Source organism: Gossypium hirsutum, chromosome A08 (genome assembly GCF_007990345.1).
Source record: "Gossypium hirsutum isolate 1008001.06 chromosome A08, Gossypium_hirsutum_v2.1, whole genome shotgun sequence".
In the NCBI taxonomy this organism is placed as follows: domain Eukaryota; kingdom Viridiplantae; phylum Streptophyta; class Magnoliopsida; order Malvales; family Malvaceae; genus Gossypium; species Gossypium hirsutum.
The window spans coordinates 119,899,804-119,919,885 of NC_053431.1; the positions used below are offsets into that span (position 1 = coordinate 119,899,804).

Here is a 20,082-nt window from a genome sequence, read left to right on the forward strand (position 1 = left end):
TTGCCTCATCCACTCCACGTGGGGGCATTGCCTATATCCCACTCACAACTTGCCTATATGTCATCAATGTAAGTGTTTTATTGTTGAAATTCATACAAAGTGACGAGTAAGGGCTTTAGCCCCTTGGTAGTATAATTATGATTATAATGCCTCTCAAATGTCACTCTACAATACAATTATTTTTTGTTTCGTCTCTCCAATTTTTTTAGTTAATTATCTCGATTCTTTGTATATATATTCGAACCACTGTTGGTCATATTTCTCTTTGCCGAGAAACTGAAGAAGCTATACAAGAGTTTTTTCGGGCCTACTCATATGATACACAATCATATGGTATCTAAGCTAAAAAATTCTATGACACCAAAATGAATTCGGGTCTCTCCAGTTCAACTAGGACCCCAGTTCCTGACCCAACTTTCTACCAAAATCAAGATCAAGAAAAAAAAGTTTTCCAATCATTGACTCAAACCTATTGGCGAAGTCCACTTAGCAAAATAAGATGGTATTTATGGCCAGCAAGCCACTGCTACATCCATTTCATTAGGATGACTGACCCTTGATCTTAGTACCACACACTGAAATACTTAAATTTAAGATTTTATCATTGTATTTTAGTTGAGTATAATGTCCATCCAATTCATCATGCTAATATGAATTTTTTTTTGACACAATGCATAGAACTACCCCTAGTCCCTTCCCAACCCATAAACAGGAGAATAATGTGTTTTAGTACATTTGAACTCATGTCCTCTTGTATTGGCAACAATGCCCATATCAATTGGCTAACATGAATCTTTTTATGATCAAAGCAGTTGTGAGTTGATACCGAGGGAGCTATTTTTTCTAAAACTTGTTATTATCACTTAAGTTTTGAGGCGTTACCCTTTTTGTAACAAAAAAAAATTATATCTACATTTTAATTAACTAAAAAAATTATATTGACATTTTAATTGCAATAGTTAATGATGTATGTCTATATGAACAAATTAATAATATTATAAAAATAAAATGATCAAATTATATTAAATCAAAATATAAAATCAAAATCAAAATTTTAATAAAATAGAAATACCAAAATCAAGATTTTCCCTTATTATTAATTTTTTGAGCATTGAGGAAGAAACTCTTTGGAGAGGTCCATAGAATCAAATGAGGATGTTTCGACTGTTGTGTCATTTTCTTTGCTCCCCAATATATTCCCTCTCAGCTCTCTGCTTCATCTTATATTTATGCTAATTGATTTTTAGTTGTGGTATATGAAATCTAAAATATTAAAATCGATATTATTGAAAAAGATTTTACTTAAATATTATTCAATCATAAAACGGACACCTATAATTATAAAAGAAAAATAGTATATAGAATCTAAAGCTTGCTATTAAACCATTTAGACTCCAAATTATTTTCATTAGGCCCTTAATGATTCTTCTCAATATCTGCATATTCGAATGTGTGGAAATAAAAAAATTTTACGCTTTTAATTATTTTTATTAGGTAAAACGATAAATTTAGTCCCTACGGTTTAATTTTTGTTACTTTAGCTTTAATTATTTTTTGGGAATCATTTTAACACCTTATCAACATTTAAATTTTGGTCATTTACTTTTCTTAGTTGGAAAAATAGACTATAATGTTGAAATTTTAACTATAGTGACATGGTAGCCCACATGATAAATCGTGTGTGCTTCATAAAATTTTAAAAGAAAATAAAAAATTTCAAAAAGAAGCTCATAAAAAATAAAAATGATTATCCACCACAGCAATGAAGTATATACATGAATTGCTACACAGGTTGCTACGTCAGTGTGGTTAAAATTTTAATAGTTCAATCAACTTTTCTATTTAAAGAAAACCTTGATTAAATTTTGAAAGTTGAACACTAAAATAATTTAAAAAACTAGAGCTAAAAAAATTAAAAAAAAAAGAGATAAATATTAAACTAAATTTATTATTATATAAAAGTTCAATCATTCAATTTTCTTTGAAGAATTTAATCATTCAATTTTGTATAATCATGATTTCATCTAAAGGAAAGAATAAATATCCTTGAACAATTTTTTCTTAAACCAAGTATAATCTATATAAGATCTATTAATATTTTTTTTTATTCCATAATAAAACAAAAAACAAAACTTAGCCATTAGCTTATATGATTTGAAAGCCCTTTGAGATCACATTAATTATTGAATGTCATCACATGGTCCTTCACTCCTTGACTCCCTTTCACACCACCACCACTTCCTCTATATAAACACACCCCCATTACCTCAAATCCTTCCATATCAACAACAACAACTACAACAAATCAAAAACATCAAATTTCATCCATTTTCAGTTCATCAAAAAAAAAAAACTTACTTTTTTTTTTCAAAAACCCTTTAGCCAAAACTTAAAAACAATGGAGAACTTGTTTAGACTTGTGGATCAAGATCAAGGTTTCTTTCAACGTAAATGGACATTGGTCAATGGTCCATTGATAGTAGGTGCTGGTCCATCAGGGTTAGCCACTGCTGCTTGTCTTAGAGAACAAGGTGTCCCTTTTGTTGTCCTCGAAAGAGCCGAATGCATAGCATCTCTATGGCAAAAACGAGCCTATGATCGGCTCAAACTTCATCTTCCTAAACAGTTTTGTCAACTCCCTAAAGTACCATTCCCTGAAGATTTCCCTGAGTACCCAACAAAGAAACAGTTCATTGAATACCTTGAATCATACGCTAAGCGTTTTGATATTAACCCAAAGTTCAATGAGTGTGTACAATCAGCTAGGTACGATGAAACCAGTGGTTTTTGGAGGGTTAAGACGGTAAGAGGCTCTAATAAAGCCGAGTTCGAGTACATTTGCCGATGGCTAGTTGTGGCCACCGGCGAAAATGCCGAGTCAGTGGTGCCGGATATCGACGGATTGGCCGACTTTGGTGGTGAAGTTATTCATGCTAGTGAATATAAATCCGGTGAGAAATTCAAAGGCCAAAATGTACTCGTCGTTGGTTGTGGTAATTCAGGGATGGAAGTTTCACTTGACCTTGCTAACCATAATGCTTCACCTTCAATGGTGGTTCGCAGCTCGGTGAGTTTCATTATTTAAACAAATAAAGTAATCGATTTCATCATTGGATTGAATTCTAATGATGGGTTTCTTTTTATGTTTTAACAGGTTCATGTATTACCAAGAGAAGTTTTGGGGAAATCGACGTTTGAATTAGCTGTTTTGATGATGAAATGGCTACCACTTTGGCTCGTCGACATGATTTTGTTGATTTTGGCCTGGTTGGTGCTGGGAAATATTGAGAAATATGGATTGAAAAGGCCATTGATGGGTCCATTAGAGCTTAAGAACAGTAAAGGGAAAACACCGGTGTTGGATATTGGTGCATTGGAGAAAATCAAATCGGGTGATATTCAAGTTGTTCCTGGAATAAAGCGGTTCTCACGTGGACGACTTGAGCTCGTTAATGGTGAGAAACTCGACGTTAACTCAGTTGTTTTAGCCACTGGGTACCGTAGTAATGTTCCCTCTTGGCTTCAGGTGAGAAAATTGTTTTAGACTCTTATATATACATGTTGGTAAAATTTAGATTTTAGTCCCTTTATTTTGTTTAAATTTGAATTTTACTTCTTATATTTTAGCCAATTTATCACTTTACCATAATATCAAACTAACTATTTTTTATAATTCAATTTCAACTCTTTCTAAAAAAATTTCTAAATTCTCCCTGCTTCGAACTCAACTATGTTAGAATGATGCTTTAAAAAAAAACTAAAATTATTATTTTTATTCAAAATAGTCAACAATATTGACTATTTGAATCAACTAATGACATTATAAAATTAAAAGAATCAAATTATATCAAATTAAAATATAGAGAAAGTAAAATTTGAATTTAAACATATCATTAAAGGGACTAAAATATAAATTTTGACCCTATTATCTCAAACCACAAACATTTATTAATGCTGTTTTTATTATGAAAAAAACAGGAAGGTGAATTTTTCTCCAAGAATGGATTCCCAAAGGCACCATTCCCAAATGGATGGAAAGGGAAAGGTGGACTGTATGCAGTTGGGTTCACTAGAAGAGGCCTATCTGGTGCTTCCTCAGATGCCATTAACATTGCTCAAGATATTGGCAAAGCTTGGAAACAAGAAAATAAGCAGCCCAAAAAGAGGACCATTGCTTGCCATAGGCGATGCATTTCACTTTCACAGTTCTAAATTTCTTATATATATATATCAGCAGTAGCATGGGAACATAACTTTACCTTTGTTCTTTTGTTTTATTTTTTTCATGGTGTAAGAAGAAAAAAAAATAGGTAGTAGTAAAATAGCACCCACGGCAAATAAATTATAGTCATTGCTGTTGATGGTGAATACCTTGATTACGATCAACATAGAGCCCTCTCTCCAAAAGCCCAAGTTGGTTTTTTATTTCTTTGGGCATTTTGTATTATGAGATGATGAGGCTTTTTCTCTTTTCTTTTCATATATAACATTTGTACTTTGTATTATTATTGTTCAGTAAAAATTATAGTTAAAATATGCTTTAGGTCTTGTATTTTTATTTTTATTTTACATTTGCAATGTAATTTTTCTATTTTTATTTTTAAGAAATTTAGGCCTTCTTTGATTAAATGTTTAAAAAATTAATTTTTAAAATATTTTTAATAATTCACAATGAAAACTACTATATAATTTTTTTAACAAAAAAGTATAGAAAATGATAGAGAGAGACACCTACTTATCACTTAACTTTTTTTAAAAAAAAATTTAAGATTGTATTATCTTTTATCAAATAATATAATTATATTCAATATTTAATTTTAAGTAATATACTAAATGGATTTTATAACTTAAATTCAATGGTTATTTTGTCGGTACTTAATTTTAAGCATTAGCCTCTCTATTTTTCAACACTTAATTTTTCAATTTATCAAACATAGCTTTAGTCTCTTTACTTTTCAATTTTAAAACTGCAAGTTCAATTATTGACATAGAAATTTTTTTTGTTAAATTTAGATTCATTACACCGTCATAGTAAATTAAATAGAAAAATTTTAACGATATTAATAATTAGACTTAAATTTTGAAATATTAAAAATGAAAAAAAAATTAAAAATAAAAGTAGGGATGAGAGAGAGAATATTTTACCTTTCCCTTTCTTTATTTTTGTTAATTGGTTTTCAAAGATTTTTATCATTTCACAATAAGTTGCAAAGCACAAATATTAATCGCTATTAAGTCCATTTTCATCTTTTTTTGGTAGAAAGAAATATAGGTAAAGCCCAAATACAGTAAAATATGCTAATTACTAATTGATTCCTCGAGAAAACTTGAATGAGAATCCTCTTCTAATATCGTCTTGATTTCATGCGTTGGTTAAGAACCATTAGATGCCTAATATCACTATTTATCATCTTTGCTAAATGATCTGTCACTTTATTAAATGATCTTCGAATACTTCTAAATTTACTCTTAATCTTTGAGACACGAGTCACAAATTAACTGAATTTCAACAACATTACTCACCGATGCAAGACCCATTTGAAGAATTTCAATAAACAAAACATCGTTACTTTCCAATTTCACTTACTTAAACCCTTTATTCCAACCCTTTATTCCAAGAAAGTTGCAATCCTTCGAGTCCATTTTCGTTATTGATTCTCATTGGTTTTTCTTATTTAATTGATCAAGTCTTGGGTTTGGACTTTTGAACGATCTCTCTTTTTAGAATGTATATATATATATATAGGGAAAGCCCTCTTGTCGATGTACATTCTGGTCCTAAAGGATTTAGATAGGTGGGAGATCTCTTCTTTCTTCACCGCAACCTTTAGGAGATTCGATTGCTATTTTCAGCTCAAAACTAGATAGCTATTCCTCATTTAGCATTTAGATAGGAAAGAGAATGGCCGCTTATATATATATGTGTGTATATATATGCAAATATGCTTACAAAAAAGCCCAATTGATTCAATGTTTAAGATCTGCAAGTTGTCCATTAGGGTCTTATTTATAGATGGGTAGAAACCCATGTTCATGATGTATCATGGAACAAGCACCTTTCTCTCATCTTTGGTGATAGATGGAGGGGAAATAAAAAAATTTAGGTTAAAATTAAATTATAATTTTTTAAATCAAAGTATAATTTTATATTATATTAATTTATAATTTATTGATATTTAAAGAGGTTAAAGAGCTTTTTTTTAAAAAAAATAGGGTTAAAGTTTAAATTTTCTATATATTAATTTCTAATTTTATCATTTGTGAAGAATTAAAAGACAAGTTTTCTAAATTGGAGTCAAGACCCCTACTTGCACCTCTCTAAATTTGCATATGCTAATACACCACTATTTCCTTAAATATTATTATCTTTTTCATTGAAAAACTTACTAAAATAATCATTTGGATAGACGATGAGATTGACTCTGATGAGATTAATCATTGTAGCATTGTGATCAAGTATTGCAGTGGTGAAATTGACATTAGTGATAACATATGTGTTTGGATGCAAACATAAAAGTGGGGTGAGCTGAAAGTAAAATATGATTATTAACATCATCATATTAAATTTTTTATTTATGAAAATTTTAATTTAGTTGATACTTTTGATATAAAAATATATATTATATTTGTAATGGGCCAAATCCGTCCAGGCCCAATTAAACCCAAAATGCCCCAAGCCTAAAAAAAAACCCTAGCCCAATACATTAAAAAAATCAGAAAAAAGAAACACAAAAAAAACCTAAGTTCAGCCGCCGTACCATCGCCCATACCTTCTGCCTTCAACCACTCTCTGCCATCCCTGAGAAACAAACCAACGAAGAGCAGATAAACACAACACGCAAACAGTAGCAGAAACATTTTTTTTAATATTTGTAATCGGCTTTAAAAGGCCGAATAATGAATGTAAAAGGGGGACTCTTTTCAAAATTCAAAAAACGAAGAAATTAATCAAAAAGAGACCAAGAATTTCGAAAGGTTTTTTTTATCCTTTTTATTTTTTATTTTTGATAAAATAAATAAATAAGCAAAACATACCTGTTGTCTTGTTTTCTCACCACGGTTAAAGGTCGTCGCCGGCGTTTTGATGCCACAAACCCGTTGGGTTCCCAACGAGGGTTTAAAAGAGGGAAATAGGATTGGAAATAACCCTTTTTTCTTCCCTTTTATTTCTGATTTTTGGTTTTAAAAAAGGAGATAGAGATCAAATAAGGGGGGAAGAGACTTATCTTAGTATTGACTCCTTCGAGTCCTTGCTTGCTTCGTCGTTATCGAAGCCTAGGTGAAGATTCGGAGGCTCAGGAGCACGACCCTCGGATTCGTGGTCGAACAGGGCTAGATTTGGCCTTCGCTTGATGACCGTCGGCCGAATACGGAGGCAAAACAGCAATTGAAGTCTTTCTTTTTTTTTCGGCCGAATGAGAGGGGAGGAGGCTTAGTTTGGATGGGCGGTGTGTTTTCTTCCGGTGAGGTTAAAAATAATGGTAGTGGTGAGATTAATTACTGTAGTGGTGAGATTGAATACTATAGCGGTGAGATTAGAAATAGCGGTGGATATGTGTTTGGATTCAAACGTAGCTGTAGCGGTGAGATGAGAATAAAAAATGACCATTATAGACATTAGTTTACAATGTATTTATAATAAAATAAATAATTAAATTTATATTAATATTAAATAATATAACATAAAATAAAATAAAATTTTTTATAAAATGATAATTAAAATATTATAATCATATGCAATAAAATTTAAATATTTTTAAATTATATTAATAATAAATAATAAAACATATTTAAATTTTTTATATTAAATAATAATTAAAATTATATATTTATGACAATAAATTTATATATTTATTAAATTATTATATAATAATATCTAATAATATTTTACTTTCTATAAAACTCAAAAAAAAAAACAAAGAACAAGGGTAATAAAACTACTCACCTCAGTTTCTTCACCACTCGCACCTTTGGCTTCAGTGAAAATTGAGAACAGCAGTGTGGTGAGAGTACTCAATTGCACTGCACCTCAAATCTTCCAAACAAGAAATCAATGTAGTGAAAAGGAATATTCACCCAATATTTCATCTCACCGTGGGTAAAATCTAATCCAAAGGGAGCCTAAGTTTTGGTGTTGATTTCAAATGACTGAGCATTAGTTTAGGGTTTCTTTTAATTTTGTTTTTATAAAGAGTAAAACGGCACCGTTTGAGGGGGACACTTAATTACGTTGGGTAAATTCCACACTCGGTCCCTCCCTATTTTGCCGTCATCTGATTGAGTCCCATTTATGTTTCTTTTGTTTTTTTTAATTCTTTCCTAAAACTTATATGCTGTTTTGATTTGATCCATGTTTACATGGGGCGTTCAGAAACTTGGAATAATGGCGTTTTTAATACCTGCACATTCATGCCCATCGCACTTTGGTCCTTATTTTTATTTAATGGTTTATTTTATTTAGTTTGGGTCTGTTTTAATTAAGTTTTTTTTATTTCAATAGGCATAATACTCTAGTTCTTTAACTTATTTAACATTTTTAATTATTTAAATATACATCCGTAATTATTTTGATGGTTGTGCCTTGCTTTAATTCATTTTTTTACTGTTTAATTACATTTTTTTATATCATATTGTTAAAATATTGTGTAACATTTAATTTTTTTTTATATTATTGTATATATGTAGTTTATATTAAAATTGGTTTTACCCATTTTCATGCTGTTTCATGTATATGTTTTCTTCTGAATCTATATATATATATATATATTTTCTTTTAAATCTATTTATGTATATATTATTTCTTCTTAAATCATCATACGTAGTATTTATTTTAAGATTCTTATACGTATTTTGGTATTTTAGATTATTACATGTATATATATATTTATATATATATATATTTATTTTAAACATTTTTCTATGCATTATCTTACATCAAATTTCTCTTTTCACATTATTCTTTCTACATTTTTTTATATGTCATTTGAGTTAAACTCTATTTCAATTTCTTATATATTATTTAGTTACATTATTTTACATGAAAATTATTTTAAACTCTTTTATTATTCATTGTAAACCTTTATTATTGCTAATTTTAAGACTATATAGGTATTTATTTTAAACTTTTTTATATATTATTTTAGATATATATATTTTATTATTTATTTTAAATTTCTCTTTTACACATTACTCATTTTAAGCTCTTTTGTAAGTTATTTTAAAGTGTCCTTGTTATTTTTCTATCTATTTTTATTTTTTCATTTTTTGTGCATTATTCATCTAGATTCATTTAACATATTGTTTATTTGAAGTTTGCTTTATATATATTATTTTATGCCAAAATATTATATATGTTAATTATTGTTTTATATTCTTTACTTTAAATTGCTTTTTTATTTTAAAATCATGTATGTTTTATTTATTTAAAATTGTTTTATTATTTTAAGTTGTTTATGTCCCCTTTTAAAACTCAGTTTATTTATTTTAAATATTTTATTTATTACTCATTATAAGTTATTTCCTAATATTATTACCAATTTTATACTTATATATACATATATATCTATGTACGCATCATTTAATCTAAAATTTTTGTAAATAAATATATCATATTTTCTCAAATTATTTTATATATTATCGATTTTAAAGATTCATCTTTTACTTTATTTACTTTTAAAACTTAGTCATCATTATGTTGAATAGTTTGTATATTCCATTCGTTTTAATTTGCCTCATACCATTTATTTTTTACAGTGTCACATATGTTATTTATTTATTTATTTTTGCTCCTTGATCACTAATGTTAACATTTACACAATGCATGTTGAATGGTTATTATTGTGCCTTAATTCATTCACTTGCATCTTTATCTTTGTCGTACATTTGTGATATTATTCTCGTATTATTATTTCATGCTTTATACTCCCTTTTATTTTATTTCATTTAAATTATATCGCGCATAACCTCAAATGTATTTGTCCAAGCACGGACTGTTTTAATCCAAACAAATAATACATGTCGTTTAAGTATCGTATTGGCTATGGTTTAAAAACAAAATCTTCTAAATAAGGCAATGATCGGTATTTGGGAATTCAAGGAAACGTGTCCTAACTTACTGGGTTTCGAATTTTCTTGTCCATCCTAAATAACCGAACATCCTCTTAAAAAGGGGCTAAAATATATGAATTTTAAATAAAGGTAAGCTCATTCTCAAAGTTCGAAATGTCATGTCCTAATTTACTAGGCGTAACGTTTTATTATTTTGAGATGAGGGAGTCCTTAACATCCGTTTTAACTTATTTGATCATTTTTAAATTAGCATTAATTCAAAGAAGGATTGTGTTTTAAATTCTTTCAAGTTTTCAAATCTTTGACATTAAGACACTAATTAATCAACTAGGTATCAATTTTGGGCGTATCGAGGGTGCTAATCTTTCCTCGTGCGTAACAGACTCCTGAACCTGTTTTTTTATTTACGTGGACCAAAATCATTGTTTAAATAAATCAAACCATTTATTAAAAATAATCACTTTTACGAGATGACCCGATCACACCTCATCAAAAAGGATTTGTGGCAATTCCTCTATTCGTTTTCATTTTCAAAATCTAAATCGATTCCCGTTTTTCCCTAAAAAAAATGGTTTCGACAATATTTATGTTAAAATAATAATTCTATTAATAAAATGAAAAAAATATACCATTATATTTTTGTATTTTATTATTGATGCAGTTTTTATGTTTTATTTAATTGTTATTTACATTAGTCTAATAGTATAGTGGTATACTAAATTATAACGCACAGAGTGAAAAAATATATATAATAAATATATTTATAAAAAAAATAATCATCAAATTTAGCTGAAATGGTAAAGATATTAAAATTTATGGTATTTTCATACAACTTGAAATAACAATAATATCCCCACAGTAACGTTTATTATTAAAAAGAAATGGTTTTTGGTAATTGTTCAATTGAGTTAGGACTCGGTTGAAGAGCTATGTCAACTCAACAAGCTCATTAAATATAGTACTAGACTACATTCTGGCACACCCACGTACTTGAGAGTTTCCTACCTCATACGGCTCGGCAGTCAATTCTTTTGGTATCCCATTTTTTTGCCCTACCATATATTCAATTGAATGAGATTTCTCATAGATCTATCGATTTGTCTCGGGTTAACTAAAAGGGGTTAAGGTGTTGGGTTAAGTCCCGCAACGAGCGCAACCCTCATGTTTAGCTGCCACCGTTGAGTTTGGAACCCTGAGCAGACTGCCGGTGATAAGCCGGAAGAAGGTGAGGATGACGTCACGATGTATGTGAAAACAAATATATAATAAATTTATTAAAAACGACATAAAAATTAAATATGAGAAAAATGAGAAATTGAACATTAAAGTATCTTGAGTTCAAACCTTTTCATATGCAAAAACAATTTTTTTTTTAAAAAAAAAAGAAAAAGAAAATAACAACAAAGTAAACAAGTATCATTCTTGATAGAGTAATTCCATCCAGATCCTTATGGAGAATTCTTAAAACTTCATCTGATGTTGCTTGAAACAATGAATTCCAATATCCTCAGCAAAAGTTATAGTCGCCATCTTATCAGCAACCAAAGCATAATCACCTTTAACATAATGTATGTTGCTTTTTAAAATAAATGAATTTTGATAAATTCTCACCTAAATATTGGAATTAGTAACACAAATTTAATCAAAGACATTATATATAATATAAAAAGATATATATTAATATCATTTTGATTAATGTAAAAGCAGTATATTAATATTAGGGTAAACTATATCCAAGTTCACAGAACTATTAGTAGGTTTACGTTTTGGTCACTCGATTTTAAAAAGTTATAAAATGGTCACTAAACTGTGTTGAAAGTTTTAATTTAAGTCATTGGGTTGTTAAAATCGTCACTTTATGGCCTTCTCTATTCTCACTTCTTACACCAATTGAAAGGGTAAACTTTCCCTCCTCTTCTACAATTTTTTTTTTATGAAATAGCTTTGAACGTCACCAATTTGCGAATCAAAATTTGAGTAACTTTCTTCTCCAATCTTTGGCACCAATCATCAAATCAACTTGGATTGAGATATGTTCTAGTTGTCAATGGGTACTACTCTGTTGTGCTAGTCGTTGAATTGTCACTTAAAGCTGGCCGGTTGGACTTTTAAAATAAAAAGATTTCACAGTCTAGTAACTTAAATGAAAACATTTGTATAGTTTAATGACTATTTTGTAACTTTTTAAAGTTGAGTAACCAAAATATAAACTTACTAATAATTTAGCGATCTAAGTATAGTTTACCTTTAATATTGATAAATAATTCATTTTGGATCATACGAGACCATTATAAGTTCTTTGTCTCACATTTTACCATTAGCTCCTAAGAGCTCTCTTCCCTTCATTCTCAAGTTAATAACATTTAATTTTTAAAATTTTGATAATGTTGTTTTATAAATGTTGTTGATACCGGGTATCAACAAAGAAGGAGATAATGAGAAATAAGTGATGATGTAAGGAATGTCAGTTCACCTAAACAGACGGAGAGTTGGAGAAAGTAAGTGATAAAGTAGGAGAGTATGTTAGTAAAGGAGGTTGGCGAGCAGTATAGTGCTCACGGTTGCTAAAGGGACAAAAGATCCCTTCTCCATTGCAACAACTAAATGTATTTATAAGAAGTCTTGAGGCTGGTGATATTACATCAACGACGGAATAGGTGGTGGTCCTCTTGTGTGGTCGATCAGGTGGCAAGTTGCTTATCCTTGTGCATTGTACTGCTCTGACATTCCTTGGTGTAAGGTAGTACGAGGTTATTATGCATGTGTCTTTGGTGGTCCCCTCCAGGAAGTGAGTGCATTCCTGTTAAAAACTGATGATCAAGAATACAGGGTACCCAAGTGGCTAGACACTAAGCAGTGAAGGGTTGTCCAGGCACTCTTCAGGTGGATAATGCACCAAGTGTTGTAAGGGGAAATGTCAGTGGAGAGCAGTCCATGAGTGCCTCTCTAATGTTCTCTCACAGTGCCACATGTCCTCATAGGGTAATGGTATAACAAATTTATACAAATATTTTAATTTATCACTTATTTAAAATTATTTATTATATTAAATTATAAATATAATTCAAATGAATTAGATAGTAATTTATTTATTTATTTCTATATGAGATGCAAAAGAAAGAGGCTAAAGAAATTCTTGAACATCCCAAGCCCAATTAAAGGAGCCCATGAAATAAAACATACCCATGTGTTGTGACCCATTCAGGCTGGGCAAATACTTCGATAGCTCATGGCAATCAGCCTAACATAAATTCGTTTTAAATAATAAAAAATATTTTTAAATCTAAATTTAAAAACATTAATATAAAACAGCTCCTTGACATTTTTTAGGTAGCGAAACAATAAATTAAATTTTTTTTAAAAAAAATTAGAAAATATATTTACAATTTTTTTGAGTTAATATATATATTAAAAAAATTGGGCCTCTTCCAACCCTGGGCCCTGGACGACTATACCTTCAGACTACCCCCAAGGCCGTCTAATATAAAACATATTTTAAAATTCGAGTAACATTTAGAACTCTAAAACGGCCGAGTGGCTATAAATTGAAAACGAGTCTACCTTGAAAAAAATCATTTTGTAAACCAGCTATGACAACCTTTACTCAATCCAACAAATAACCAACTTCAAATGGAACAATCTTTTCTCATTATAATCATATACTTCAGTATATATAAAATGGTTTGATTTTGTCAATTGAGTTTGTAATGGACCAAATCCGGGCCCAACTAACAGAAGCCCAAAACCCAACAGCAGCCCAACCCAAACACAAAACAAAAAAAGGAACTGAAAACCCTAGCCTAATCAGCTGCTGCCTCCACTTGCACTGTCGCTGTCCCATCCACCACCGACGTCAACCCTCTACTGCTTCCAACCACTACCAACTTGCACCTGCAGAGAGAAGAAATAATCATCAACAAGCAACTTGTAAATGGCTATAAAAGCCTTTAAAATTCTATGTAAGGGGGATTTTTTTTTGGAGAAAAATAAAAACGAAATTTTCATAAAAAAAACACAAAAACAGAGATTGAGAACCAAAAAGAGAGAATAATCGAAAAGCAAAACTAAATCAGGAGGTGATTTCTTTTTTTTTTCTTCTTATTTTTTTTAACTTTCGAATTCTTTTTTTTCATTTCTTTCTTTTTCTTTCAACATAAACAAATACATAAATATAAAACAAAAAAAACTTCACCTTTTGCGATTTTCGGCCACCGTATACGGTGGCCGACAGCGGTCGCCGGCGAGGGCCGGCACGGCGGTGGTCGATAGGAGCAAGGCCGGAATTCGGAAAAGAGAGAACTTTTCTTGAGAAAATTTTTTTTTTTTTTAAGAAAGGTGGGCTGAAATGAGGGAAAAAGAAATTTTGGGGAATTTATATAGGATCCAAAACGACGTCGTTTTGGACTTAAGTCCCAGTGCCAAAACGACGTCGTTTCATCACAACCCGGATTTCTACCCGACCCATTAAAGGGGATCCGCGTGTTTTATTTTGAATGGGTTATTTTGTCTCTGGTCCTCCCGATTTTTATTCTTTTGCAATCAAGTTTTGTTTTATTTTAATTTGGCCTCGTACTTTGGCTTCGTGTTCATTTTGGTCCCATGTTAAGTGCAGTGTTTTGGAGGGAAGGGAAATTTAGCCTTTTAGTCCCCAACGTTATTCACACGCTTCGATGGGTCCCTTCCTTTACTTTTATTTTCAATTTGGGCCCAAATTCTTCTATTTTTTTTAGATTTGTCATTCAATTTTATTTCATATTTAATTGGGTCCCTTGGCTCGTTGGTGCTCTATGAATCTCAAGAAATTTGGGGGTTATTGCGCATTCAACCCCTGTTTATTTGCGTGCCTTACTGATTAATTTATTTTATCACAATTCTTTGCTGTTAATTTTGTTTTTGCTCTGATTTGATCCATAATTCATTTGACTTCACCCCCATGTGCTAATTTGTTATTTGTTTACTTACTTAAGTTTTATATTATTTATTTTAAGTTGTTTTATTATTTATTTTAAGTTTTATATATTATTTATTTCATACATTTTTTCAAGTTTTATGTACGTGTTATTTTTTTAAAAAAAACTATTTGGTACATTATTGATTTTAAATTTCTTTCCATATATTATTTATTTTAAACCCCTTTTATACTATTCGTTATTTTTAAATTGATTTATATATTATTTACTTCAAAATTTGTTCTTATATATTATTTACTTCAAGTGTTTTTATATAATGATTATTTATTTTATTATTTTTACATTGATATGATTATTTCTTATTATTATCATTTTAAAATGTTTTATATATATATATATTATACAATTTAAATTGTCTTCTATAACCTTTTTAAATTGTCTTATTGTAACTTATTTTGTTTATTATTTATTTTAAGTCTTTTACATATTGTTTCTTTTAAACTTGCATGTATTATTTATTTCAAGTTATCATTTATCATTCATTGGAATCATTTTGATATCTTATTTGATTTTTAGATTTTCTTTCGTTATTTATTTTGAACTTATTTGTTATTATTTCAAATTGTTGTATGTATGACTTCAAGTTGCTCATATTATTTCTCTTTAAATTGTTATTCACTTGCTTTTGATTATCGTGTTAGTTTGTGAATAATATATATTATGTGACCATCACAAGTTGCTCTATTAATACATTTAATCTTGTTTGCGTAATTATTTTTATGAATCGTTATTTCAAATAAAAAGCATTGTTACATTTCATTCAAGGTTTTTGAAATAAGGCAATATTTAGCATTTCAGAAAATTGAAGAATTGTGCCCTAACTTACTGGATTTCAATGTTTCTCGTTTAACCTAAATAGCGGCATATTCTTTTAAATCACAATACGAGTTTTGAAATAAACGCTTACTCTCGAAGATACGAGGTGTTGTGTTCTAACTTACCGAATATGACATTTTGTTATCTCGAGATAAGAGCTTTTGCAAATAAAGGCAATATTCGGTATTAAGAAATTCGAGAAAACGTGCCCTAACTTACTGGGTTTCGACTTTTCTCGTTTACCCTAAATAACCGAACATCCTTTTTTAAAAAAAAAAAAAGAAGTTAAAATACATGAATTTTAAATAAAGGCAAGCTCATTCTCAAAGTTCGAGATGACGTGTCCTAACTTACTGGGCGTGATATTTTATTACTTCGAGATGAGAGAGTCTTTAACATCCATTTTAATTTATTCGATCATTTTTAAATCAGCATTAATATAAAGAGGGATCGTATTTTAAATTCTTTCAAGTTTTCAAATCTTCGACACTAAGACACTAATTAATCAACTAGGTACTAATTTTGGGCGTATCGAGGGTGCTAATCCTTCCTCGTGCGTAACCGACTCCCGAACCTATTTTCTTGATTTGCGTGGACCAAAATCGTTGTTTAAATAAATCAAACTATTTATTAAAACAACCACTTTTATGAGGTGACCCGATCACACCTCATCAAAAAAGATTGGTGGCGACTCATCTATTCGTTTTCATTTTGAAATCCAAGTCGATTCCCGTTTTTTAAAAAAATGGTTTCGACAGAGTTTTAATTCGGTTAGTATTGATATTGTTATTAATGTAAGAGGACGTGGGCTTGAGTGTGTTAAAGTATCTTATCCTCCTATCTAAAATTTAGGAACGGATTATAAATAATTTTAGATATTATTATATAAAAAAATATTTAATTTTAAGAGGTTAATTTCAAGTGTATAAAACATTATTTAACATTTAAAATATATTGGGACTTGGGATATATAATTATAATAAATTTAGGGAATAATATAGGTACAGGCTAACAAAATATTTAAAGGATAGAGCCATTTATCAATGGTATTATTATTAACAAAGGCACCTGGCAGTGACAGCCGTCTCTTCCATGATTTTTTAGATAAGCTTAATATATATATAATATTATATATCTGACCAATAATTTTATATCATATCAGTTTTTTTTTTTATTAGCACGAATTTCACAATTTTTTTACCCTTAATAAACCTAAAATTAGGGTTTATATCTATGGATGACCCAATCTCAAATTCAATTCAGCTGATTTTTTAATTTTTAATAAGCATGATTACTTGGTTTGATCTAATTATGAACATGAAAAAATCATTTAAATCTTTAATTCAACTAAATATTTCAATTTTTTATTGGACCTATTGCAAAATATGTAATGTTAAAGAACATTTCAAAACTTAAAAAAAAATATTATAATTAAAACAATTAAACAGTAAGTAAGACATCTACACTCTCTATTCGAGTTTTACTTGAAAAAACAAAAAAAATTATATTTTTCAAATTATATTAAGCCAGTAAGCAAACAACGCATTTATGGGTATTTGAACCTAAATATTTAAGAAAAAGTAGAATATTTGATGAAAGAATAGGGGCCTCTTAAAGCAACATGTTATAATAGGAAAACCTTATATCTTGAAATTAATTCATCAAGTTGGTGATAAAATACATAAGCATTCCAATGGACATTATGCAATTGTTACACAACAACCACTTAGAGGAAGGTCCAAGCAAGGAGGACAACGGGTAGGAGAAATGGAGGTTTAGGCTGTAGAGAGATTTGGTGTTGCTCATATTTTACAAGAAATGCTTACTTACGAGTTTAATTTAATTTTTTATTGCAAATGTATTTTTTTAGGTTAAATTTTTTCTATTAGTCTATGTGTTTTGCAAAATTTATAGATTTAATCCCTACACTTTAATTTGATCAATTTTAGTCTTTAAATTTTTTAAATTGGTCATTTTTAGTCCCTATATTTTTTAAATTTTAAAATTTTAATCACGTCCCAAACAGTAGTAATTAAATTCGTTTGATTAAATTTAATTAATAATCATGTACTATGCGTATAGTTGTAAATTTGGTACATATGCTCCAACTAGATCGTTCTAAGTTCATATACTTATCAATTTTTTGAAATTTCAGCCTTGACCCAAATGACAATTATTAATCCATTAATTGAATACAGGGAAATAACAAGCAAATATGATACTACATATATGATAATATGTTTGGCGTATTATATTTTTGAAATAACATAACTCAATAAATTTAACAGCTATGGTTTGATGAGAATTTAGTAAAGTACAAAGACTAATAACAAGATTAAACTTTTTTTCAAATTACTATTTTACTCCAAAAAAATGTATATTGAAGTGAGTTGAGGAGTTTAAGTATATAACTTGTCTAAACGAGTTTAATTGATCCAATCTCGAATGTTTAATTTTATTTCGAGTTAAGGTTTATCTTAATAATAATATTTGATCTAGTTCAAATTAAGCTTTGCGTAATGAATTTTGAATCAAACTTGAGCTTTAACTCATATTTGATTGAGCTTGACTCGACTCAAAGAGACAAAACACACAAACATGGAGGTCTAAATGATAAATTTTCTCAATTGTTTTGAACATAGTGGTCCCACAAATAAGCCACGTCACTGATCCCCGGGTTGTATTTACCCGCCGGCGTCGTTTGTCGAGCATTAAGCCGTCATTCACTTTGTTCACATTTACCTTAACGAATATTCCCGTTTTAACTTTAAAGTTTAATTCTTTTATTTAAACCGTTGTCATGTAATGAATAAAGCTTTGTCACGTGAAATTTTTTGGGTGTTCCAATGGGACCATCCGTAGTTCAGTTTTTACCCCGCTTCAGGTTATTCGGGATTAATAACTTATTTTATTGATTTTAAAATATATTTTAAAAGTATACTTTAATATAAAAGTGTAATCGAATCGAGCCTAAATACTGTCAAGTTTGATTTAAAATTTAAAACTCGATATTTAAATATCTATTTCTAAATTCGAGTTCAAGTTGATAATTAAATTTAGGGTTAATAATATATATTAAGAGTAACGTAGTTTAATAATATAAAATATGAAAATTTCAATAAGGCTCGCGAGTCGTTCGAGTCAAGTATTATTAAGCTCAAAATGAACTTGATCGATAGCTCAAGCTACTTGAGTTAGGTTCAATTATTACTAAATCGAGTTCGAATATTTTTCTAGTTGAACTCAAAGAGCTTACCAGCACTAATGTCTCATTTACTTCCTACTTTAATGTTATAAAAATCATACTAGTGGTCGAACTAATTTTTATTTAACCAGTTGAATCATCCCTTTAATAATAATTAAATAAAAATAAAACAATATTTAGAAATCACAAATAGATTCAACCGCGGTTAATCTCAAAATTATACATGAACTATAGTTTAATGTGTAGTTGTATATATGAAATTGTGGTTTGATCCAATTCTTATAAATTATTTACACCATTATTGATATAACACCATTTTATGTTTATATATTACATACATAAATAATTATATTTATACAATATAAAAATAAATTGATGTATTTATTTCTTTAAAGGTGCATAATTAAATTAAAATTGAAGTTTCAAATATACATTTGAACTATAAATAGAGTTTTATGTATATAATTACACTAAATTAAAGATCATGTATTTATTACGCATTAAATCAAAATTTATATATAATTTTAAGATTTATCCTTTTTTTATCGATTAAGAGCAATTTATTTTATATCTAATTTTATTTCATTGATTAAATTATCGATTTTCAATTATATGAATAATGAAAAGAATTATTTTGTTTATATATAATTATTATAAATAGAGGAATACATGCATGGTATTTGTAGGGTCAAGTTTCTCTCCGTGATAAATGGGAATGGATTTGACCTTTTTCTGAGCCTTTAATCATGGAATTGCATGGACGCTTAATTATGTTTTAATAGTGATGTGATGTGATTTAGAGAATATCATGAACTAGCGTCGCTAATATAAAAGTTAAATCATTTTGAATTTATTTTGTATTTTATATAAAAATATTTTAATTATACTTTTTAAATATATTATAAATTAGCGAGAACATAATTACATCAACAAAGTTTAAATCCCATCATTGTTCACTTACACTGCTAATTTGTTACTTTTTAAATTAATGAGTTGATACTCGACTAATTCGTAACAATATAT

At 28.9% G+C, this 20,082-nt stretch overlaps 1 protein-coding gene and 2 long non-coding RNA genes across 3 annotated transcripts; 1 reads left to right on the forward strand and 2 right to left on the reverse strand.

Annotated features, from left to right (window-relative positions):
* The first annotated feature begins 2,285 nt into the window (after positions 1-2,285).
* On the forward strand, positions 2,286-4,547 carry LOC121204689 (probable indole-3-pyruvate monooxygenase YUCCA5). Its single transcript, XM_041075006.1, has 3 exons — positions 2,286-3,067; positions 3,155-3,526; positions 3,979-4,547. Exons 1-3 carry the CDS (start codon positions 2,399-2,401, stop codon positions 4,210-4,212), a joined length of 1,275 nt encoding a protein of 424 aa, XP_040930940.1. The 5' UTR covers positions 2,286-2,398; the 3' UTR covers positions 4,213-4,547.
* Positions 4,548-6,527: 1,980 nt separating this feature from the next.
* On the reverse strand, positions 6,528-8,140 carry LOC121204693 (uncharacterized). Its single transcript, XR_005899874.1, has 2 exons — positions 7,946-8,140; positions 6,528-7,575 (listed from the first exon to the last, which is right to left on the reverse strand). It is a non-coding gene; the product is annotated as an uncharacterized lncRNA (long non-coding RNA).
* A 5,553-nt stretch (positions 8,141-13,693) lies between these two features.
* LOC121204692 (uncharacterized) lies at positions 13,694-14,417 on the reverse strand. The gene is made up of 2 exons (XR_005899873.1): positions 14,261-14,417; positions 13,694-13,959 (listed from the first exon to the last, which is right to left on the reverse strand). It is a non-coding gene; the product is annotated as an uncharacterized lncRNA (long non-coding RNA).
* Between the last annotated feature and the right edge of the window lie 5,665 nt (positions 14,418-20,082).

Bases quoted from the DNA above. Each gene is read 5' to 3' on its own strand.
- LOC121204689 (XM_041075006.1), top strand. From the start codon at position 2,399: ATGGAGAACTTGTTTAGACTTGTGGATCAAGATCAAGGTTTCTTTCAA. The intron at 3,068-3,154 runs GTGAGTTTCATT...ATGTTTTAACAG, and splicing joins CAATGGTGGTTCGCAGCTCG to GTTCATGTATTACCAAGAGA. The intron at 3,527-3,978 runs GTGAGAAAATTG...TGAAAAAAACAG, and splicing joins ATGTTCCCTCTTGGCTTCAG to GAAGGTGAATTTTTCTCCAA.